A 22,782-nucleotide genomic window follows, 5' to 3' on the forward strand; every position below is an offset into this window, starting at 1 on the left:
TGCGTATTTCTGGCGAGAAGTTTGCCTGCCGTTTATTTGGTGGGAGGATTGGTATTTCAACTACGCTAGGTATAGTAGTCTGCGTAGGCGTCGCTGGTTCCGTGGTTTCCATATCTATCTCATTCTGGATCTGAGCTTCGATTTCTGCTCTCGCCTGGGTGCCTGGCACGTGTACGTCGATAGTATCACTATCGGGTGGCATTTTGATTACTAATCCACCTGGTCTGTGTGTTTTTCGGTGAGAAATAAGACGTGTCTAAAGTGATCACTTTAACAGCCTATAGCTCCACAGCGCGTGGCGTGCACGCTTTAAAGGTGATTGTAATCGATTTCTCGCGAGGGGTTTATATATATTTGACTAAAATTACACCTATTCTAGAAAACTCGAAGTTGTCTGATTTTGTGCGAAGAGTGATGTCAACTAGCCTTACTTATCCTACATGTTTGTTTTTTACCGAAGGCATCGCCACGTCCTGAAATTTATACGGCCTCTGGCTGATTGTCTTCTGCTACCTTATCTTCACCTTGTAGCCCGACGATCAATATCAGAGTATAAATGATGGAATGGTGTCGACTTAAGGTTCACTGACAGTGGCGAAAAACGACAATTCGAGTCTAGTTTGCTGTAATGTCATCCATTTCTAGATTTTTTGGTGATGTCTGAGGCCACCGGTGAAGAAATTGGGGGACCGGAAGAAAAAAAAGCACATTGTTAACGGGATGTGGGTACTGACTGGACTTCGGGGAAGACCCTGTTCACATGCATGCATGACCCGCAGGTGATGATACGCGAATCACAGGTGTGTGTAAGATCCAATATTCTCATTGGTTCGCAAGACGATGAGAGTATGATGGAATCAGCCCCTGAGTCATGAGTTTATCGAGCTGGTCTCATGATGATTTCGGTCATTTGAGTGCACATCTACACAGAACCAATGGTTAGAGGAACACTCCCTCTTTCAACGAATTCACAGGCTTATCTTGCGTTGCGTTTACCTACATGGAGCGTCAGCTGCAGTATCTCGCTCATTGGCCAATGGGAAGCCCGTACTCACAGAGGGGCACGTCGTGACGCAAAGCTGAAAGAAGTAATGATCACAACAATTCTTGGTGTATTAGAGCTTTGAACGAAAAGAACCAGTAGAATTGTCTTATGTGTAAAAGCGGCGGCCTCGGATGAGCGCCTATGTCGCAAGTGCAAGCTTTCGCTTTTCAACTTGCATCAAGTAGCGCCACTGTGATCTTGTGATTGGTGTGAACAGCTCATCTTGCATCTTGCCGACTCAGCCTTGCATCTCAGCTTGCTGCCCAGGAGTTCTGCATCACCCGGTCACAAGGTTGAGAGTGTATCGGAATGCCGTGCCGTTGGTAACGATTGACATCTATAATTGGGTCGGCTTTCCGAGTAATCAATTGGTTGGACAATAGTAACAGTCAGTGTATGCTATACCCATATTCCATATGACTAGAAGTCTCAAGCATCAATCGTGAATGTTCAATTCAAATGCAACGTTAATGCGCTTACATTGCATTTTGCCACTGCTACCTGCATATCTTCATGTATGCACCGTTTTCAGTGCATACTCTGGGACTCGTCACGATACTTATTTCGCATTCAATCTTTGAGTGATCCCTGTCGTCATGGTGTCGCTTTAAAACGACAACGGTGTCTGCATGCGGGAGTGGTGTGAAGTCTCCACATTAATATACCCCACATCGTAAAACGTCAAGTCGTATTCTATCCGTAGAAGCCTGGAGTGATGCGTGGGATCATGAGACTGGTGCAACTGTAAAGATGTGGATTAGTTAATCGGTGAAGTGTGTACCAATCACGGAAGGTGTGTCAGGTAGAGTGGGTGACATTTAGGCAGTACTACTCTCTACATAGTTGCCTTTCGACCGACCGGCTGAGTACACTACCACAACAACAACGTCGAAGAGAACTTTTTTACTTTCTCCTATTGTCTTCAGACACTTAAGCACAGATAGACTGCGTATTTTCAACGAATATTCCTTCCATACTAGGGTGGAGATGTACTCCGCAAGTCTCAGGAAGTTTGCTAAGCACACTACTTTGACGAATCCAAGAAGGTGCTCGAATGTAGTGTGAGGTTTAAAATAGCGAATGACGGACCCATAATCTAGGATTCTTGCGCAACTGTGCAAGTGTACTCTTACGCCAGGTTGTCTCAAACGCCTCTTACCTTGTTATACATACTGCATATGCATGCATGGTTTATCCCTGATTTGGGAAATGGCTCGGTCACTGGGAATCTAGACTTGCTAGTGAATCTCATAACTTAATATACCGAGCAGAGCCTCAACTTTTCATGTTCCAGCCGCCAGATATGACTCAACTTGATGGGTAATCTTGGACGAGACTCGAGTTACTGGTAACTCTGACACTTATCCTCAGTCAAGCGATTCGTTTCCTCTCTTGAATTGGTTAATCTGGCTGGCAGTATCAGGAAAACTGCAAAATCATTCTCTCAATATATAGCAGATATTAAGAAAAAAAGGAACGAGATGAGAGACCAACAATAGCATCTTCCAAGTTCAATACTGTCTATGAACAATGATAGTCCCATAATACGCCTTTTGTAGAGTATATGGAATGCTTAACTTCTTCCACTTCGATACGATTCCAAGCACCCATGAACTGTAGTTGGTACGAGTTCGTAGCGGGTTATTACATTGATATATCCTCCTATTTGATGCACAATGTCTGGTTCTTGAACGAACATCCACTATATACCAAATGATTAGCACTAATTACACGAATATATCAAGCTAACATAGTGACAATAACTTTCGTATATGCTATTGAAGGATATGCCTATTTGCAAATATGTCAGTATCATTGTTCATATTGACAATACAATATAACACAAAATATGATAGTCAATACACTATATTGCAGCCAACCTGCAGTGTACCTCCTGTTAGTAACTTATCGTAAAGCAGCTGCACTATTGAAGAGGCCTTGGTCTAAACTCTTTCGATACAGTTGTCAGTACGCTTCCTATTCTTGAATGAGGCTCAATGTTAAGCTCAAGCTAACAGCCTATAAAACACTAAAATTATTCGATAGACTTCTGGTACAATGATGTATTCAAATTGCTACAAGACTACCTACTGATAGTCTATTGAGACTTGATAGCAGTTCCTTGCTATAAAGCCTTCAGGAGTACGAGCAGAGCCGGGTAAGCGTCGAAGTTTCACTGATAATTTTTTTCCATCCGGAAAATGAATTGCACATCGATCAGTAAGAATATTTGAAAGAAACAGTGTGTGTAGGTTTCGTTCCTTGGTGTATTTCCTTCGTTCAAATATCTCTCTGATGGACCAAATACCATGCATTTGGACTAACCGGATAGTGAGCAACAGTTCTGAATCCTGCGAACAAACAATTCCACACAATATCTGAACTGGCCTTCCTGGTAGATCATGCTTTATCATTTGTATCTTGAATTCTGAATTTTGTCCAGTTTGTGTTGATGTTAACGAGTGGCTCTTGCTACCCTTAGCATCCCATGCTTCTACATGGAACAAATCACTGTGAACAGAAAACACGACTTCGATGGGGTCTTGACATGTTAGTTCACCTGGTCCTGGACAAATGAGGAGCTTCGTCTTCTGGAGTAGAGGCAAGAGGCCCCCAAGATCTGGCAAAATAACCGGGAGGGCTTGTAAGCGGAGGCATGCATCCACGCCAGACTGTCGTTGTAACAGGAGACAAAAAGCACCCTGCGGATACTTTTTCAAGGTATGATTGAGTACCGCTACATGGGTTATACCGACTCGTGGTGTCGCTCCATCCAAAAATTCTAGCTTGCTAGAAACATCTTCATAAGCCAACAGCGGAAGCGCGGTGGATATTTCGTTGCGGAACTTGGTAACAGTCGTCATAATCTGTTCATGTGCTTGTGTGCTCCACCTCTCAGATGCAACAATATCGCGGTATAGAAAACTCGAAGGTGAATTACGACCTTCCCGCGATGAACAAAGAATGCAATTCAATTTGTCGCAGAAGCTTGTCGGCGAATTGGCCAATAGAGGTTGGTCATATTTGTGTTGACTATGGCGAAATAAGAACATCGAGTGGTCGGCTGTGGCATTGTAAATAGCTTCTTGGAGCCTGAAGAAGGCTTTCTCCCGCCCTTCTCCATAGAGAAGTGGCATGTTGACGTCAAATAGACCCAGGAGCGAATATGCCTCATCCTCTTCCCTAGTGACATTCCGATGGGAGGCCCACGACAATCTCTCCGCCGCACTGAAAGAATCAACAGGGTGAACACGAAGGAGGACGTCTGGGTCGATTGAGGTAGTGTCTGCAATCTCTTTGTAACGTTCGAATCTCGTACCGATGGCGGACCAGTTCTCTGCAAAGAACTCAACACATGTTGGGGCAATCAACTCTTGCAACGTCCAACCACGTGTGAACCATTCGCTTTTAGCGAACATCAGACCCCAGCCGGCTTCTGAATCGGGAACATCTGCTAGATAAACGTAGCAAATATTTGACTCTGCGTAGTATCTCCACATGGAATTGATCGCTTCTTGCAACTCAGCCGAACTAGATTTGTCGATGCAACAACTGTCAATCCAGATCCAAGTGTATCCATCATTGAGTGCTAGTTTGCAAACTCCTTGTATCTGCGCAAACCCTTTTTTCGTCCGCGTCTGGCTTTGAGGATGTAGAATAGGTGTACTGCTTATATCCGCAAATGTGACCTCTTCAGTGCTCCACCGATGAGAAAGAATTGCGTAGTCTGGAACCTTGCCTGGTACATAGGGACGGCTGAGCTCAAGAGACTCTGTGTTCAAAAGCCTCATGGTGAGATTAGGCTGCTTGGTTTATGGTTGGTCAGGGTTGCGAAAATAATCAGGATATGAAGAGTTGATAAGACCGAGTAAGCTGGGGACAGGGTAAGGCTTTGGTTGGTTATGAAGCATCTTGATTTTCGGTCGACGGGGCAGTGCACGACGCTGCTGCTGCTTAGTAGTACATTGTGCGATCGCCTGTTGTCCTGGTTCCAGCTGCAGCATATTGCATCACGCTAAAGTGAATAGCAGGGTCTCCGCTCAGTACAATAGGTGACGCTATAGAGTATATTATAGAAAACGGCCCATTTGAGTATTCTCAAAGAACAAACTAACAGCTTAGTTAATGGAAATAGCACAAATTCCGTCCATAGAACGCTCAGTATGTACACTCTTGATGGAGATGATTTCCAGCGAATAGAAGCAGAGAACCATGCAAGCAGAGCAGCAATTAGTATTATGATTGGAAACCCCATGAAGAAAGGTTTCAACAAGGGAGAAGGAGCTAGTATGAACAGATGATATGCTGTGAGCAGCAGTAGGATGGTATCCTAAAATTCGTGGAGGCTACAACATGCAGTAACAAACTAGTCGTGCCCGTAACTACAGCATCATCATTAAGATATTGACCACCTCTTATTGAAGCACCATTCGCTTCTGTCATATTCAAAAAATAGCATGCAAAGTCTTTCATCTCATTCTTCACCACCCCACCAAAACCCACCAGCATCACCGTACCTGCTTGATTAGTGCAGCGCCGAATATCGCATTCCTGAAAATCATCCGCACCATTCACTATCCTCGTCTTATCATACTATTACTACCGTCAATATCCTACTCCCAAACACTCACTCATAAGAGGCATCTACTTACATACCAGCCGCCACGGCAGTGATTCACGCTCACCGCACACGTCTTCTCCAGGAAGCTGCAGGAGAAGCCATCTCATTTGCTCATTGAACAACAATCGCCCTCGAAATAAAGCGATCCGTTATATCGGGGCAGCGTATAGAGTCTTACTTGAGTCTATCATATTTGACCTTTAGTCTTGAAAGCCAATGTTTCGCAGTGACGACAAGTAGACACCCATCATTCTGAGCATTACCCCACTGCCGACTACAGTGTCTTGTATTTTCGGAAAGCATTTACAAGACTGTCGTTACTCCATGACTGGAAGCATTGGATGCTAAGTGCCACGCAAGCTGGGTCATTCGACCAACCGAGGAACTATGCCATAGAACTTTAGTTGCACATTGAATCTCGCTAACACGCGTGACTGACAACGCTGTAACGAAATGCACTGTTTTTCATCTTCCGTTTTTTACTCTATAGGCCGCCGTATCTAGACCGACATATTCATTAAGCAAACTTGCAACCTGAATCTATCAGAGCAGCAACAAGCCAGTTCGAAGTCAGTATCATTCTGAAAAGGCAAGAGCATCCCCATCTCCCCCCCTTAACACCTTTACGCCGTCAAATCAACCCAAGCCTTAACAATCCTCTGCGTCGCCGCCCCAAACGGCCCCTCCCCATCCACCTCCAAAGTCTGACACTCAAACTCACTTACCACCGTCCCCCTAAACGGCTTCTGCACACCCTCCATCCAGACACGAATCACCTTATCCGCCATGGCCTCAATCTGAATCCCCCGAAACCCCATCAGCGCCGCCTCACGCTGCAACCACCTTGCCGCAGCCCCCATAACACCCCGCCCTTCATAGTCGCCCCGCGTAGACGTCGCATTGCGCATGAGCACCTGGCGCGGCGCAGTAGGCTTCCACGACGCCGGGTCCCGCTGATCCCGCTGTTCGAGTGCGCCGTAGAGAATCGGAAATTCAGGCCAAGCGGCTAGCAATGGTTTCATTTTTTTTGGACTAAGCGGGGCGAAGCCGTCGTAGCTGAGGATTATGCTTACAAGCGGGAAATCCATCTGGTTCAGTAACCGTTTGCTTTCTGCTGCGCGGCCTTGCGTCTTTTCCACACTTTCTGTGTTGAGTTCGGCAGCGTCCCAGAGGAGGGCGCCGCCAGTGGCGCGGGCTGTGTCGGTTCTGAATTCATATTCTGTGTCGAAGACGCCGAAGGAGAGGCCTGAGTCGATTTGGTGGCGGACTAGGTATTCGAAGTTGAGAGAATTCTCGACGACCCAGCGGCCGAGGTCGCGGTCGGGCCATATTTTCTGCCAGACATTCGAGTGGAAGCCGTGGCTGTGAGCGAGGATCGCAGTGGCCCAGGGGAGGTGGACCGGCTTTAGTTTTCGGATTTCATAGCGTGGGGCCAGATTTGAGGGGTTAGAGGGTGTGGGCACACGGGTGTTTGTTAGTTCTGACATTTCTAGCAAGATTTAGATTTGAATTTAACAAGTGTGTTGGTGACGATGTCGATATGCTGGTAGTAAGTAGAGTAACTTACACAATATAAGCGACTCGTTAATTGAATGTTGACTGGCCTTGCATAGATCCTGCATGCTAAGAAAAAAAGATTGTTAGGGCTTCTGCAGCTAATCTCCTTCATCTTGGACCATTACTATCAGAACTTGACATGAGAGAACAATGGATGCAAGATGATTATGTGAGAATAAGACCTAGTTGTCTTTCGCTGAGCAGATCTTTTCGGCCAATAGCACCTAACTGATACTATGCTCTTCTCGCTGATGTTCAGTCAGACCTACCTATGCATGTGATGTCATGGACTGAAACGTAGCTGGTAAACATCCCCTCGCCTACATACACTATAAAGTACTACTGCACCAGTACCCCTGCAATTGCACCAAAATGCGATCCATATGCCGATGGGTCGCTGGATGGCACAGAAATATATATTGTTGTCACAGCACTAAACATTCCGATGATGACTGTCGCATTTTAGTGCATCATGAGTTTTACTCATTGAATTCGAAGCCCCACATTATCGACTACTATTCCCGGCATGTGAAAGAGTCTGCATAGTACCATTGTGGTGATCCTTGATGAAAACGGCAATTAAATGACTCAGAACAATACGGGACATCTAAAGCAAACTCAAATGCTCTTACTTCAGCCCTTGACCCTCTTGTAGCAGCGCAATCCCTTGTTCCTTAAGCTTGAATTTTTGAATCTTACCGCTCGCTGTTTTTGGATAATTGTCCACCCAAAAGACGTATTTCGGAACTTTTCTATGTCAGCTTGCTATACAGTTCTAAGTATTGATATCGACGTACCCAGATGATGGCTCAGCTTTTCCCTGACCCAAGTCCTCACTTCATCGGCTGTTACTTTTCCATCTTCTCCAGCATGTCTTACGATAAAAGCTGCAACAACCTCGCCATATCTCTCATCCGGTAGCCCGATGACACTGACTTCGCTGACGGCTGGATGAGCAAAAAGACAATTCTCAACCTCAAGCGGATGAATGTTCTCTCCGCCCTTGATAATGAGGTCCTTAATTCTTCCGGTGATTTTGATGTACCCTTCCTCGTCCATGGAGGCCTCATCACCAGTGTGCATCCACATGACACCATCCTCGTCTGGTTGAAGAACTTCTTCCGTGCGCGCCGTGTCGCCCCAATAGCCTTTCATAAGGAGATAGCCCGAGACGGCTAGTTCACCACGCTGGCCTACATCGAGTGTTTTCGACCAATCTGAAGCGTTGACAACTTTTGCGCGAACATGTGGAAGAAGCCGGCCCACAGTGTTGATGCGCTTCTCAATAGGATCATCCGTGGTGGTCATGGCTGAGACCGGGCTTGTTTCCGTCATTCCATAGCAAATGGTCAGCTCCGTCAGGTTCAGTATTTTATGAAGCTTGCGCATCAGCTCAGCAGGAATGGAAGATCCGGCTGCGATTCCAGTGCGTAGGTACTGGAAGCCTTCGTATGGTACTGCGCCATTGGCTAGGAGTTCCAGCTCCGCCACAAACATTGTGGGAACACCGTATAGGGCAGTGCACTTATGTTCTCGGACAGCCTCAAGGGTAGCAAGAGCATTGAAAGCCTCGGTAGGGAAGACTATAGCGCTCCCGTGGGTTGCTGTAGCCATGTATCCAAGAATACATCCGAAGCAGCTGTGCACAGTCAGACGTTATGTGGTGCAACCTGTACGGGATGACTCACTGGAATAACGGAGGCGGGCAACAGACAATGTCGCTCTCTGTCAGCAGCATCCTATCGCCGATACTGTTGCCATTATTCAAAATATTCATATGGGTCAAGCACGCAGCTTTTGGCATACTGGTTGTACCCGAAGTGAACTGGATGTTGACAATATCATGAGGGTCGAGTCCTTGATCCTGTAATGCTGAACCCTGGCCACCATCCTCAATTACATCCTGAAATCTTCCCAGGCACTTGTACTCGTCCAAATTTATCCTCCCTTGGGCATTGTCCACCACCACGACCTTCTTTAGCGAAGGAACGAGTTCCGACTCGAGTTTCGAACCGGCAAGATTAGGTATCAAGTGTGTAAGCAACGAGATGTTGGGACGCGGGTCTTTTCGTGGAAGGTTTGTCTCGGCTCCAATTATAAGATGGGAAGCGTCTAAGTGATTGATGGCGTTTAGGACTTGTGGTGCGTTAAAAGAAGGATTTAGGGGTACCTATGGGTCAATTAGTTCATGATCAATCTTCCATAGCCCCAACCGCATACATACCAGTATTGCTCCCAGTTTGAAAAGTGCATACGTGATCTTTAGAGTCGTCAGCCGTCGTTCTTCTCAATTACCCATACAACATACAGTAGCAAACTCAATATTGTTTCCCAAGCTCGCTGCAACCCTGTCTCCCTTCTTGACTCCCAGATTCTGTAATCCTCTTGCTAGTCTGTTCGAGTCGCGATCCAGCGCATCGTACGTCAGCCGTATGCGCTGATGGTGCGAGATAACTCTATACGAAGCTTAGCCAGAACGATGTCAAGATTGGTCAAGACACACGCACGCATCACGGTCACCATACTGTCTCACAACACCTGCAAAGTGCTGGGGAACGGTTTGTTCGAGCAGTGGAGGCTGTGTTACGCCATCAGCAAAGCCGAGAGCTAACACTTAGAGTTATGGGAAGAGGGTCCAATTGACATGCGTACCTCGGTAGGGCCAATGCTATATGCTTGGGTGAGGAGCCCTCTTTGCGCAATTCGCACAGGCTTAGGGCATCTTGTGGCGCGAACAACGAGCTTCCGAAGCATCTTCAATTAAAGAGGGCATCAAGAAGCCGGAAAAAAGAAGGAAAGACATGGCTCGCATCGGTCTTATGTGGAGACGAGATGGATGTGTCTAGTCAGTGCTGCTCTTCGGAACTGAGCCGCAGTCCACAGTTCCGGGCGGACATGCGGGGTAGCTTCCGGGCTGTGGCTTCCCCCTCCCGTTTGACCAAAATCCCCGGAGAAACTGCCTACACGCCCGCATTGTAGAGTTATACAATTTTTTCTTCTAGTAAATTAGTCTTTGTGTGAAATTCTAGCACTTTAGCATATAAAATTCCTGTATACGAATGCGTGGTGGTGAAGGCGGCTAATTGCAAATAGGTCCACCAAGAGGCTTCACATATCAATGATTGGCATTCCCAGTAACAACACAGGAAGATATAAAAAGAGTCAAACATGCATGAGTATTTCCTTTCTTACAGTCCAGTTAAGACTACTGTAGATTGAAGACTTCGGGCTATATCCTTACACAGAACAATGACAACACTCACACTCTGCTCTCCACCATAGTATGAACAAACCCAGACTTCACGCTCTCATAATATACCAAAACATCTACCCATCTCACCTATCAAAGAAACAAAACCCTCAAGCACCTCCCCCCCACACACACCAAACCCCTACAACCCCAACCCCTCCAATAAACCTAACCGCCGTGCCCCCAGCCTGCATCACATACGTACATAGCCGCCCTATCCCCCCAATCACTACGGCACCAACACGCCATGTACCACCACCCCTCTCCTACCTTATCCTTATCTCTCATCTCCCTCGCCTTCTCCCCTCCTTAATCTCAACCTCCTAAACCTCTACCTAAAAATGCTCCCGGCCCCCCTCATCCTCGCTACCACCCTCCCCTCGTTCCTCCCCTCCCCAGCGGCCCCCCTCACAAGCTTCTTCCACAAAATCGCCTTCGACCTCGACACCATCGGCCGCACGCGCCAAACAGCCTTGCTGGAAGAAACCGCACGCGTAGCCTACGCCGCAGCAGGGATCCCCGTCAACATCGCAGTGTGGAACATGCACATACCCGAGACGCATCATTTTGAGCGGATACTGGAGAGTGGGTTGCAGCCTATGGGGTTAGGTGGGGGATTTAGGGTGGTTGTTTTTCAGGGAAAGGGATGGTTGAGGAATCAAGGGGTGCTGGGCGATGCGGAATGGAGGTGGAGTGGGAAAGGGGTGGTTGTTAAGGGGAATTTGGTGGAGTTTAGGGATGTGGATGCGTGGGGGTGGGGGGTGATGGATGGGATGGGGGAGTGGGTACAGAGGGTGTTGTGGTAAGTTAAAAAGGGGCGGCGATGTGTTAGTGTGTCTTTTTTGGTGGTAGTAGAGGGTCATTGATGAGAAGAGAGTAAGATCAAGAGATCAAAAGTTGAGCGCTAGATAGCAAAATGTGCTAGACTGTGCGAAAGCAAAAACTCCCAATGACGCCTCCAAATGCTCAAACCGTCAACGAGAACTTAATTTCGTGAAGTGTTTGCTATCGCTCAAACTCAAGCACCTTTTTGCTAGCATCGCTCCCTGTTCGATCTCTCGGCTTCATTGCTTCTTCTCCTGCACCAGTCGGTGATAGCAAGTCAGGGGGAACCTCGCCTTTTGATGCACCTACGCCAGCTGTCTCAGCGCCTTCCAGAAGATCAAGATCTTTGACATCTACGTCTTCCTCCTCTTCTTCATCATCCTTGCCATGTCGTGCTTCCTTGTCAAGTTCCTTTTGAGCCTCGTCATACCTTCTTCTGACCTCTGTGGCAACTCTCATGCCATCATTAACAATGTTGTCAAGCATGCCTCGGAGCCCCTTGCCAGGTGGTACAACACCGACGCCAGCTCCACCAACAACACCACCTAAGCCTGCAGCGCCTCCCTGCTTTCCAGCATTGGCAAAGGTTGTGAGGTTGTGGAAGCTAGACGCCGAAGGAAGCGTCTCATCAGCGAGGCGGAACGATGAAGAGAAGCCAACCTCAAAGAAGTTTAGCAGCGCTTCATCTGCGAGAATGACCATACGGAAGGTAGGAAGCGTAATATGGAGAGGCTTGTTGGGGTCCAGCGCCAGATTTGCCGACTTTGCTTTCTCGCTTCGTCCTTCCAGATCAGAATCCATTGTACGATTTGAGGGTGTGGGTGATAATGGGTTGTTTTCTGACTTCTCAAGTTTGGCCGATTTTGCTTTCGGAGTGCCAGGCTCAGAGCCAAAGTCTATTAGGTCATCTTCGTCACTGTCGCCGATCGCAAAGTTGTCAACGTCGTCCTTGATCTGATCCATGTCTCGGCCTGCCTGGTTCGAGGGGTGATCAGGGTCGGCATATTCGAAGCAATTGCGAATGAATGCAGACACGCTGCTCAAAAACTGCTCGTCACGGCCCGCGCGCTCCGAGCTGGACCCAGAACTTACGTCGAGCGATGAAGCAGCAGGGCTTGGGTCGTGTATGCCGCGCCGCGATAAGAATAAAAGGGCCTCTGAGATCCTCAGAATACCTTCGCGGTCTACTTTGCCATCGCCGTCATCGTCGTAAAGCTCAAAAAAGTAGCTGATGTTGGACATGATATCTTTAGTTCCCTTGACATTGGCAAAGCCAGTGACAACGTTCTGCAGTGACAGCGAGTCTGTCATGTCGACATCCCAACGTCGGAACAGGCGGCGCATGAATTCGTGGTCTGCAGGCTCTGGCCCTGAGCCCCATGGGGACATGGGCGGTCGTTTTCTCATACTATTTCCAAAATATGAATGTGCATTTTGGTTACCGCTGGATTCAGGCGGAGAGGTTGGTGAGTCGGTAATGGCCCATTTTGCGATACCTGACTAGCCCGTTAGCAGAGGTATCCAGATGTTGCTAAAAGTTGACAGACAACTCACCAGCAAGAAATTCTCTAAAAGCATCGTAATCCATCTGGGTAGGACTGGGCCCGAGCGCTACTCGCCCCTTCTCCGCACTACCGGAAATACCCGTTACGACTTCAGTCGCCTTCATCCTGCTGGCCTTGGCTTTGCGCTCAGCTTCCTGCTGCATAATCTCGGCTCGTTGTTGTCGCTCGTAGAGTACGGCGTAGAATTTATCGTACAGGAATCCCAGATCGTTTAAACTCAACTTTTTGCTGTCTGGACCGAGGTTCCTTATCGATGTGCGTTTGGCAAAACTCTCTATATTCTCTAGTACAGCGTCTTTATGTTTGGCGCGCTGCTCTGAAATGGTGTTTTGCGTAATGCCAGCAAATTCCTTAAAGGCCACAACCATGAGTTCCTGGAATCGGGTGACAGCACGTAGCTTGGGGTTTTCCGACTTTGGATGTGCGGATTCGTCAAGTCGAGAGAAGTAAGACTTCAAGACGGAGATAAAAGAGCCGTCGTCTGTGGCGTCGAGTAATTCCTCACCATTTATGCGAAGGATAGCAAGACCGATTTGAAAGAGAACCTTTGGGCCTTCGAGGAAGAAGACGTCTAGAACACGAAAAGCAAAGATCAGAGGCATAGAGTTGATATAGAGCGAAAGAAACCACGGCAAAGAAACAACGGATAGCTGTACGTCGGACTTGACGAGATGGTCCCAGAGTATGGGCATAGTCTTCTCCACAAGAGATTCGAAAACCTTTTGGTCGAGGAGGGTGCCGTACATGGTTTGCGAATAGTACCCGGGAAGAAGGCGATCACACAGCACAGAAAGAAGGAAGAAGGCCTGTGATTCGGACATGTATCTTTATTGGTTAGAATCAAGAAGCTGCATGTCGAGGGGCACACATACATCAACAACGCTGCGACTACAATGTTCATCGCCTGGCAGTAGCCGACTTCTTCGTTTGTCCAGCTGTATGCCGTCAATACCCTCCGGAGCCTGCCAATACCCTCTTCACTCTGGAAGCCTGGGTACTCGGGCAAACTCCTATTCAGGTCCTTCTCAATCTCATCTATAGCCAGCGACTCTCGCCCAGAGTATTTTTGCAATGTTTCGGTATAGAGGTTCGGATTCTGCAGGCGGAGAAAAAAGGCCCCCGAAGTGAGTTCCCACATTTCACCTCTTAAACGATTGGGTAGACCGACGCGGATGAGTTTGTGGAAGGTGGGCTGTCGGATCAGGGTTGCACTTCGGCCGTTGTCTGTTGCACATTAGTAATGCTTTTGTGCATGAACTGAGTTCAACTTGCCTTTCAAGTATTCACGCCAGAGACGTATCTTTGTCGCATCTCTAAGCTTCCTTGCATTTCCAGGGTATCTGAATATCATGCCCAAGCCTGTATCTGGATGTTCCCTTCCCGGCTTGCCATCCGCGCCCGGTTTCTTTCCCTCGTCGTCGGTGAGCAAATACTCGGAGTAGCACTGAGCTACCACCTTGCGTAGATTCTCCACCTCCTTGACACCTTCCCTCAAGCCCTTCTTGAGGCCATCGCAAAACCGCTCGCATGCCTGCCGCGAGCCGGCAAGCTGAATCGTAAGCTTCTGCCCAGCAGGCGCTTGTGACTTGGAGTCTGGTGTGCCGTTCCATGTGGTAATTGCGAGGGCAAACATGTAGCTCTGGCTATGCAGGCGCTCTACGCGCCGTATGCCGCATAGTGGTAGGGTGAAACCATTGCCCGCCGGTCCCGCACCATGAGTTTGGCCTGTGAAGCTGCTCGAGGAGCTCAAGCTTGCCGTGTTGATGAAGCTTGAGCCCTGCGTAGAGAAGCAGAGATACTGCTCACTAAGATGTAGTTTGCCCACATAATGATTGCCCTGGCCGCGGTCCTTGTCGGATGTGACGTCGCCGTTACCCCTCGTGGAGTGGTGGGGTTGGAGTGTAAGCTCGGCGGTGATCTCCTGGAGGGGATTCTGCGAGTCGGGAAGTCGGAACTGGTAGCGAAAAAGGGTGGCTTTGGAGGGCCTTCGGTCTGTCGATGCGGGAGCAGCGATGGTGTTGAGCGTGGGTTCAATGTACTGTTGGGCCTTCTGCACCAGGTTCGAGATGTTGAACATGGCTTCGGCCCGGCCGCGGGTCAGAGACAGAGGAAAGTCGGTATAAAGCAGACGCAAATCACTGTTTGTGCTTCATTGCGCGACAGGAAATGCCCTTGTTGGTCGGCTTGCAGAGGGCCCTAGAGCTTATGCAGGGCGGGAACTGGGTGGGTGGAGTGTTGCACCTGCCACAGCGCACGGCCACAGCGAGGCTGAAATCTGGCCATGACTAAGACAAAGTGCGCCGGCCTGGTCTAGGATGGCCTGGCCACCATCAACCACCTGTGGGGAACTGGGTTTGGGGCTACGATGGAGAGACACAAGCACACGGCAGATCAAGTCACGAGCGCAATTATGGGGAGCAAAGAGGTGAAGAGGTTCATCATTGTCGTCTATCTGTAACCACCTTGACGTAGCTGGGCGCATACGACGCATTTCAACGTCAAAATGAACGCGGCAAGGTATATGCAGTCTACTAGTCTTCATCACATGCGCTTACGTGCAGGTGTAAGCTCCGTCAACCCGGAGATCCGCACCCTACAATATCGGATTAGCAGCTGCTTGTTAACTGCATCTAGGCACTACTCACCGTAACATATAAGCTAGCGTCGCTGGACAAGAAAGTGACAGCACCCATCAGGTCCTCGGGACGTCCCATCTTACCGACAGGAATCAGCGATGTCCACTGCTTCTGGAGTTCTGGGTTGTCGTCGAGAATCTTCTTGGTCCTGCAGCACCATTAGCATCGTTTTGGTTGATGACAAAAGATTTACGTACAATGCAGTAAGCATGTATCCAGGGGAGATGCAGTTCACGCGGATTCCTGCACCCGCCCACTCAACGGCCAAACTAGCTGCCAAGTGTCGCACCGCTGCCTTTGCAGCATTGTACGGGGCTTGTGGCTGCGGGACATTGACAATGGAGCCAGACATGCTGCCAATCATGACGATGCTTCCCGGCGCCTTCCTCTCCATGAGATGCTTTGCCACTGCCACGGCGTATAGGTATGTGCCGTCGACGTTGACGCCCCATAGCTTCTGCATGCGGTCGTGGGGGTAGGATATGGCATCGTAGTTCTCGGTGAAGCCAGCAGATGTGACGAGGTTGTCGACCTTTCCATGTCGTTTCAAAATCTCGGCAAAAGACTGGTTGACGGAGGTTGGACTCGAGACATCACAAAAGTGAGCTGTGACCTTTGGTGTCCTGTGTCTTGAGTTAGTTGAAGTGGGATGTGGAGAGGAAGAATTTCCAACCTTCTCGATCCAGGGTTCTCCTTCTTGTAGACATCAATGAGCCCCTGTGCGGATCGCTCTCCTTCTTCTTTGTTCATGTCAACAATGGCAACGTCGGCACCAGATGTAACCAGTGCCTGGGCCATGACCAGACCCAGACCTCGAGCTCCACCAGTCACGACGGCTACCTTGCCCTCCATGGAAAAGGAGGCCAGCGTGCGCTTCGAGTGCTCGCCTCCACGGCCTACGACAGGATTTGAAGGCGGTAGGTCCTTCTCTTCTGGGTACTCTACGACAATGTCGTCTCGAGTTCGCGCATACTGACCCTCGTGGTCGCCACTCTCGCCAGGCTCGCCTGACGTCGTCGCTGCATTGACTGAGTCTTCGTTCTGGGAATCTTTATCCAAACGACTGGGAGAGGAGGTAAAGTGCCGAATTGAAGAAATGGCTGGCTGTACGGGTCGGATGGCTGCTCGAGGAGCCTGTACCGTAGCCGCGCGGGCAATGTGCCGAAGTACCTGAGACCTGAACATAGCAATTGTAATACACAGATGCAGCGGTCAGAGAGTCGTAGAAGCCGCCCTCGCAGAAATCAAGCTGCCAATGGCAAGATAAAATGGAAGCAATACCACGAATGGGTATGCAGGAGTGTATGGATTCAAGGCAAGGCGAGGCAGCCCAAAAGCGGTGAAGCAACCCAAAGGTCGAGCAGAATTTGGGCAGGGGCAGTGGAAGCAGGCGGAAAGTTCACGATGTACACAGCAATTGACACGAGGTATGAAATCATTCGGTCCTTTGCACAGCTTGAGCTTCGTGGCCCGCCGTGCTGCTGTTGGTTGAACGCCTCTGACGACAGGACATGCAGGGTCGGCTTAAGCGAGCCCCAATCAAGTATCCCGCGAAGTCTATCCCATCTACACGCGTTCAATGGCATTCTCCGCTCCATCACAGTCTCCATCTTTATTACACACCGATAAGGCCAAGAGTGGATTTGCCCTGGTTGCGCCCGCCCTTCTCCACACACACCCTTGGTCCGGAGGAGCTCCAGCAAATGCTGACCGCTGGCCACCCCCACGTTCCAAGAAGCAAATAATCATAGGAAGGCCCCTGTAGCCCGGCCAGAGCGGGGCAGTCTATGCAGCCCAGCACTGCGATTCTGAAGATTGCATGTACTCCACTGCATACAAGCACTCCGCTTATCCGTATTGTCGCCGCCAGCTAAATACACTCCATAGTGCGCACCACGACACGCCATGCTGGAGCTGTACCTCGTCACCTTCAATGCGGCGCGCAACCTCGTCGACCCGCAGGCACTGGCGCCGTCCTTCTTTGACGCGCTCCCCAAGGAGACGCCCGTGCCAGACATTATCGCCATTTCACTGCAGGAAATTGCGCCCATTGCCTATTCATTTCTCGGTGGATCTTATTTGAAGCCCTACTTCGACCGCGTGACCACGACTGTCCAGCTTGCTGCCGACCTCCACAGCCAGGGCAGCAGCTCCCTCGAGCATGTGGCCACGCGTAGCCTAGGCATGACGGCCTTGATGCTATTTGCAAAGCCCTCCACTCTCGAGAGGATACAATGGATACAGTCTGCAGGTGCAGGCGTCGGCTTTTCCAACATGGGCAACAAGGGAGCTGTTGCGATGCGCATCGGCCTGGCGTGTCCCGGCGCCGACGACACCCTTGATCTCACCTTTGCTGCAGCCCATCTGGCACCCATGGAAAGGAATGTGGAAGCGCGCAACAAGGACTGGGAGGACCTGGTGCGCAACTTGGTCTTTGTCAATGGCGACGAGACCGCCTACAGCTCGAGCGAACAAAGATCCCTTCTAGCTGCCTCTCCAGATGCTCCCGCTGATTACAACGGTCTTTTTACGCCTGGAAACCACATCTTCTTTTATGGCGACCTAAATTATCGCACTAGTGACAGCCCGCCAGATGGTGACGCTCCCAAGTCCTACCCTCAGCCTACTGAGTCGGAGTCATCATCCAGACACTTTTCACATTTGCTAAAACAGGACCAATTGATTAGAGAGAAAGACGCTAAGCGTACACTACATGGTTTCGAGGAGCTCCCCATCACCTTCCCGCCTACATACAAGTACTCCACTTCCAAACATTCTCTAGCCGGTGAGGTTGAATCGTGGCACTGGTCAAAGCACCGATATCCCTCGTGGTGTGACCGGATCCTCTTTCTACGCGCCGGGTCTGCGTCGGACCTAGAACCCCAGATCTACACCGCTCTCCCTATCCAGCCCACGTCAGACCACCGTCCTGTTGCTCTCTCCCTGCGCGTCGATGAAAAGCCCATCAAAATGGGCATCAACGAAGTCTTTTCCCGTGCGCCCTTTGATATCAATCCCCAGTGGAAGGCCAGGCGGGATGCCGCACGACGCTGGGAAGTCATTGTGGGCGTCATGTCCTACCTCGCCTTGACCGGCAAGGGCCAGATCATCCTCATCACCTTGCTGGGTGTGGTAGCTGGCAGTCTGTTTTTGGCCGGGGCTTTGACTAGATGAGGCCGCTCTTGACTTGTTGCCACTCGCCAGCGTTGTTCCTCCAGCTCCATTGCTCAGCGAGATATTTTATCGTTGCCGCTGTTGGTATGCCCATGGTGTTCACCTCGTCTAGAAATTCTATCATCTTGAAATGTGCCATCTCATCGCTCAACAGCACTGCAAATTTGTGCACAGCATGTGCTGCTTTCCATGGTGCCGATATGCAGTGGGTATTGCATCGGGCAATGGCCACCATTTCCTTCAGTCCTCTAAGTATTTCGTCTTGTATGGATGCAACAACGCTGTCTCCATGGGGGTACGCAAATTCGGTGTCAAGGTAACTAGCTGCTAGTGCAATGCGACATATCCGCAAGTGTTGGTTTGCGTCAGCTTAAGCAATGTCAGTCATAAACATAGCGGGTTGATTGCTATTCAAACTCACCATGGCAAGGACTGGAGAACCATAGTTCTGGAAAGTATCCCGTAGCGTACGAGTCTTCTTTATAAAAGAACGCATCGAAAGTTGCTGGCCGCATCAATTCCCATTCATCAACAAGATTGCTCAAGTACTGCCGCTCGTCTGCTGTGCGATTATCTGTCGCGGCCCACTGCAAGATACGCGCATTCAACCATACTATTCTGTTGCCCCACGAAGCTTCATCTTCTGGTAGGGCTAATGCAGGTAGAATGGAGTTTCCATAATCGATGCGCAAACTCGAGCGATTGAGAAGCGCTTGACAAACTTCAGAATTTATGTGAATCATGAGACAAGCCTGCACGACCGGACTAGACATATCGAGCAACCAGCCCTCGGGGCCATGGAAAAGCTCATATGTAGAGAGGTGGGTTTGACCCTGCGTACCCGCTGATTGTTCGTCAGCCAAACATTTCACTTTCTTTGCTTTGTCACTACACACCGTGGAACTCTTCAAATGTTCTGAGAAGCATCGCCGTTACCAGCGTTGCCTCGTCCCCAATTCTGCCTTTCTCCGCTAGGTACGGAATGAGGTCCTGTAGGATCCTATCATGATACACATAAGGCCCGGCAGGGAAATGCGGGTCATGGCGCAAGACATGTTGGGCAGATGTCATGAGAATTGCATTCATAAGCATCGCATTCTCAAAAGCAAGTCTTGGAACTACTTTTTTGAACACGGCTACTGGACTTGTAATGTCGAGCGATACTGCGGCCTTTTCAATCCAGAAGCGAAATAGATACGCTTCGATTGGATCAGAGAGGGGCCAAGCTACGTCGGCAACTGAATTTGCTGCAGGGTGTGGACGTGGCGAAGGGCCGTCAGACTGTGAGTCTGCAGGCGATGGCTCATCGAGACTGGAATAATTGGAGACCGAGCCTGGAGCAGGACTCGTATGACGTCGCACATGCCATGGAGGAGGAACATGCCTCTGGCTGTCCGCAGATATTTGCGTTTGATTATCCCAAGTCCCACTTCGCAAAGACAAGCGTCGCTCTCTCGTCCGGGGACTTGTTGCCAATCCTGACAATCTCCCCGATGTCCGTGAACGAGTTACATGTTTCGATGTTCTTCTCTCGCCTGCAGATCCCGGATTTTTGCATTCCTCAGCTACAAGTCTGGACTCGTCGATAAAATCCACTGCAATACTGTGTTAGTGCTCGCATAATGCTTATCAGTCGCTCAGAAGTGACTCAACCGGTGGCTTGAACATACATTTACCCTCGGTACCAACCCATCTCTGCCCGGCAGCGAAGAAATAATCGTACTTTTTGATATCTGCTCTGGTTGCTTGACCTTCTGCATCCGGAAACACGCCATGTCGAAAGCGGACCCTGTAATTGGTCTTCTTCGGCTGGGCGCCTGGTGACAAAGACACACTCATCCTGCGTTGCAGTATAAGAAAACGATGCGAATAAACAGCCGTACTTCCAAAACAAGGCAAACCAAGACGATTCGGAAAGAGGACCAGCAATCTTGCCAAGAAGTCAAAATCAAGACAAGCAAAAGGTGCTGACGGTGCTCAATGTTTTCAACCAGCAACCGGGCAAGAGTTCGCCGCCTCAGCTGGTATTATGTACTGTGTCTGTCTGTCGCAAGCTACGCCACATCGGTAACTATGATGCACGGTGAATGGAAGAAACGGCACATGCGTATGCGACAAGCAATGCACCGCACATACACTTTCTTCTCGCTTCTCATATCAGAGGGATTTGATCATCTCCCCTTTCCCCTTTGGGCTTAAGGGCACGGATTGCTCTTCTCATCTGCAACCTTGGTCGCGATGATTCAGCACAATGGCGGTGCAGATTGGACGACGGCCCGATGTGTGGCCCCCCCAGTCTGTAGCGCGGACCGTTCCCGTCAGAGTGGAAGGCTTGTCGATGCTTGTGTCCGACTCTGAGCGCTATCTGGCCAACAAGATGGGAATCCAATATGCTACTCTCGAGTCCGCCTCTTCGACTAGTTTATATGAAGCCCAGGACGCGCATTTTACTGTTGTCCTTGGGGATATGTGACCAATCTAGCACACGATTCACCGATCTACCTCTGGGCAGCCAATACAGCCTACGTTGCTGCCTACCTTTTGCACCAATTGCCTGTATGCCTCAAGGACAGGAAGAGGCAAAGCGACGTCATACAACAACGGGTAGGGCTGATGTACCCCACGTCCGTCTTTCTCCCTTCCAGAAAGGCGCCACACGCGCCCTGCGCGCCTCCGACCAAAATCTGACATGTGTGAATAAGCAAGAGTGATTAAAAATGCGGATTCGATCACCAAAAGCAGCCCGTATCACGCGGACATACACATTGCTGGGCGACGAGACAGGCTCATCCAGCCTTGTCGCATTATTAATCCAATACCATAGAGTTGCGTCTCTTGTTATCTTTGAGCTCCAGTTCTGCGGTACGTACATACGCATCTACAGACATGTGCGGATTGGCTGGCTGCACCCCATATCGCCACGTGACGTATATCAGCCTTGCTGACACCCCACCAGCGAAGCAACCACCAGTATCAATGACCACATTGGGACACCGCTTCCCTTATTCCCGCTGACAGCAGCGCAAATCTCATTTTTAGAGCCTCAAGCTCCCCTGTTCCCCATTCCCGTCAGCAAAGCGAAAAAAAGGTACCTGTTTGTCAGCTCTAAATACAGCTCTCCCCCGCGGAATTACCCCGCAAACCACTAATCGCGCGAAAAAGATAGTACATAGTGTTTAGGAAAATGGTTGTGCGCTATCTTTAGCAGAGGGTAAGGGAGGTGGTGACTAAGTCTGTATCTTTTTCTAGCATACATATGAAGTGTACACCCTAAGTATGCCATCCGAATATCGGTCCGCACAGTCTAAAGCCATGGCAAGCCGCACATCGCGGCATTCGTGCTTTTCCCCCTCCCCCAGCCGCGCAAACGCACACTTCTCTCTGGCACGAGGGCCATAGGAGGAATCATGTGTGACGCCTCTCTTTCGAAGACGTGATGGCGGGAGGGGAGTGTGGCACCCAAGAGGGGGCAAGCGGCTTGCTTAGAAAGCGTTGGTGGGCCGAGGGATATCCGAAGGCTGCGATGCGCGCGCGCGTGTGTGTGTGTGTGTGTGGTTTGGGGTGATTGAGATTGTTTGGAGAGCATTTCTACGTGTGCAGCTGATGTAGGAGTAGATGAATATACAGAAGGTATGTTCCTAAGATTAGTTATTGTATAATTAGTTATTGTATAATTAGTTATTGTAGGGTTTTGAGAGTGTCGCTGATTAGAGGGATTCGGGAAAGAAGAGGTAGGATTACATTTTTCCATTTGGAGAAAGGTAGATGATGTGCGCATCATCGATATTATATCTTTTGTGACATTTGGGAGTTAGTTATTTGGCAGAAAGAGTGTTTCTTGCTCGGAGGAAGCTGACGTTTCGTGTTGTGTATAGAGAACAGGGGTCTGTACTACTCTACTTCTACCGAGGAATATCTCACGGTCAGCTACAGCCGTACTTCCCTTATGCACAACCATCTTACCCATACCTAATGCCGCAAATATTTAAACCCATATTGTATGTACTCATACATGCATAACTATGCAGCCCTTCCTCAAACACCAGCTCCACTATTTCCTTCGCCGGCCCATCAACCCGTTCGTCCCACATCGATACGTAGTCCCGAAC

The 22,782-nt window shown here is 49.5% G+C and overlaps 8 protein-coding genes across 8 annotated transcripts; 2 read left to right on the forward strand and 6 right to left on the reverse strand.

Annotated features, from left to right (window-relative positions):
* Positions 1-4,092: 4,092 nt before the first annotated feature.
* On the reverse strand, positions 4,093-4,836 carry COCSADRAFT_85062 (uncharacterized protein; the record flags this gene model as incomplete). The annotated part of the gene is made up of 1 exon (XM_007699950.1): positions 4,093-4,836. A coding segment is annotated over one exon (744 nt), but the record flags the coding sequence as incomplete, so codon positions are not given.
* A 1,285-nt stretch (positions 4,837-6,121) lies between these two features.
* COCSADRAFT_35225 (uncharacterized protein) lies at positions 6,122-7,189 on the reverse strand. The gene has a single exon (XM_007699419.1). The coding sequence runs from the start codon at positions 7,151-7,153 to the stop codon at positions 6,290-6,292; it is 864 nt and encodes a 287-aa protein (XP_007697609.1). The 5' UTR covers positions 7,154-7,189; the 3' UTR covers positions 6,122-6,289.
* A 476-nt stretch (positions 7,190-7,665) lies between these two features.
* COCSADRAFT_198125 (uncharacterized protein) lies at positions 7,666-15,084 on the reverse strand. The gene is made up of 10 exons (XM_007699951.1): positions 14,136-15,084; positions 13,736-14,087; positions 12,853-13,688; positions 11,545-12,794; positions 9,731-9,801; positions 9,532-9,679; positions 9,448-9,483; positions 8,912-9,393; positions 8,021-8,862; positions 7,666-7,970 (listed from the first exon to the last, which is right to left on the reverse strand). The coding sequence occupies exons 1-10, from the start codon at positions 14,938-14,940 to the stop codon at positions 7,852-7,854; spliced, it is 4,941 nt and encodes a 1,646-aa protein (XP_007698141.1). The 5' UTR covers positions 14,941-15,084; the 3' UTR covers positions 7,666-7,851.
* Positions 15,085-15,274: 190 nt separating this feature from the next.
* Positions 15,275-16,944, reverse strand: COCSADRAFT_138696 (uncharacterized protein). Its single transcript, XM_007699952.1, has 4 exons — positions 16,173-16,944; positions 15,697-16,122; positions 15,509-15,647; positions 15,275-15,456 (listed from the first exon to the last, which is right to left on the reverse strand). Exons 1-4 carry the CDS (start codon positions 16,682-16,684, stop codon positions 15,415-15,417), a joined length of 1,119 nt encoding a protein of 372 aa, XP_007698142.1. The 5' UTR covers positions 16,685-16,944; the 3' UTR covers positions 15,275-15,414.
* A 165-nt stretch (positions 16,945-17,109) lies between these two features.
* COCSADRAFT_138698 (uncharacterized protein) lies at positions 17,110-20,262 on the forward strand (the record flags this gene model as incomplete). Its single annotated transcript, XM_007699953.1, has 4 exons — positions 17,110-18,641; positions 18,828-18,865; positions 18,918-18,968; positions 19,927-20,262. Exons 1-4 carry the CDS (start codon positions 17,405-17,407, stop codon positions 20,260-20,262), a joined length of 1,662 nt encoding a protein of 553 aa, XP_007698143.1. The 5' UTR covers positions 17,110-17,404.
* A 20-nt stretch (positions 20,263-20,282) lies between these two features.
* On the reverse strand, positions 20,283-20,620 carry COCSADRAFT_301721 (uncharacterized protein). Its single transcript, XM_007699954.1, has one exon. It carries the CDS (start codon positions 20,510-20,512, stop codon positions 20,303-20,305), a length of 210 nt encoding a protein of 69 aa, XP_007698144.1. The 5' UTR covers positions 20,513-20,620; the 3' UTR covers positions 20,283-20,302.
* A 473-nt stretch (positions 20,621-21,093) lies between these two features.
* On the forward strand, positions 21,094-21,728 carry COCSADRAFT_301737 (uncharacterized protein). The gene is made up of 2 exons (XM_007699955.1): positions 21,094-21,535; positions 21,630-21,728. Exon 1 carries the CDS (start codon positions 21,100-21,102, stop codon positions 21,382-21,384), a length of 285 nt encoding a protein of 94 aa, XP_007698145.1. The 5' UTR covers positions 21,094-21,099; the 3' UTR covers positions 21,385-21,535; positions 21,630-21,728.
* COCSADRAFT_301738 (uncharacterized protein) lies at positions 21,729-22,543 on the reverse strand. Its single transcript, XM_007699956.1, has one exon. The coding sequence runs from the start codon at positions 22,452-22,454 to the stop codon at positions 21,978-21,980; it is 477 nt and encodes a 158-aa protein (XP_007698146.1). The 5' UTR covers positions 22,455-22,543; the 3' UTR covers positions 21,729-21,977.
* Positions 22,544-22,782: the final 239 nt, after the last annotated feature.

This window comes from Bipolaris sorokiniana (genome assembly GCF_000338995.1).
Source record: "Bipolaris sorokiniana ND90Pr unplaced genomic scaffold COCSAscaffold_4, whole genome shotgun sequence".
Classification (NCBI taxonomy): domain Eukaryota; kingdom Fungi; phylum Ascomycota; class Dothideomycetes; order Pleosporales; family Pleosporaceae; genus Bipolaris; species Bipolaris sorokiniana.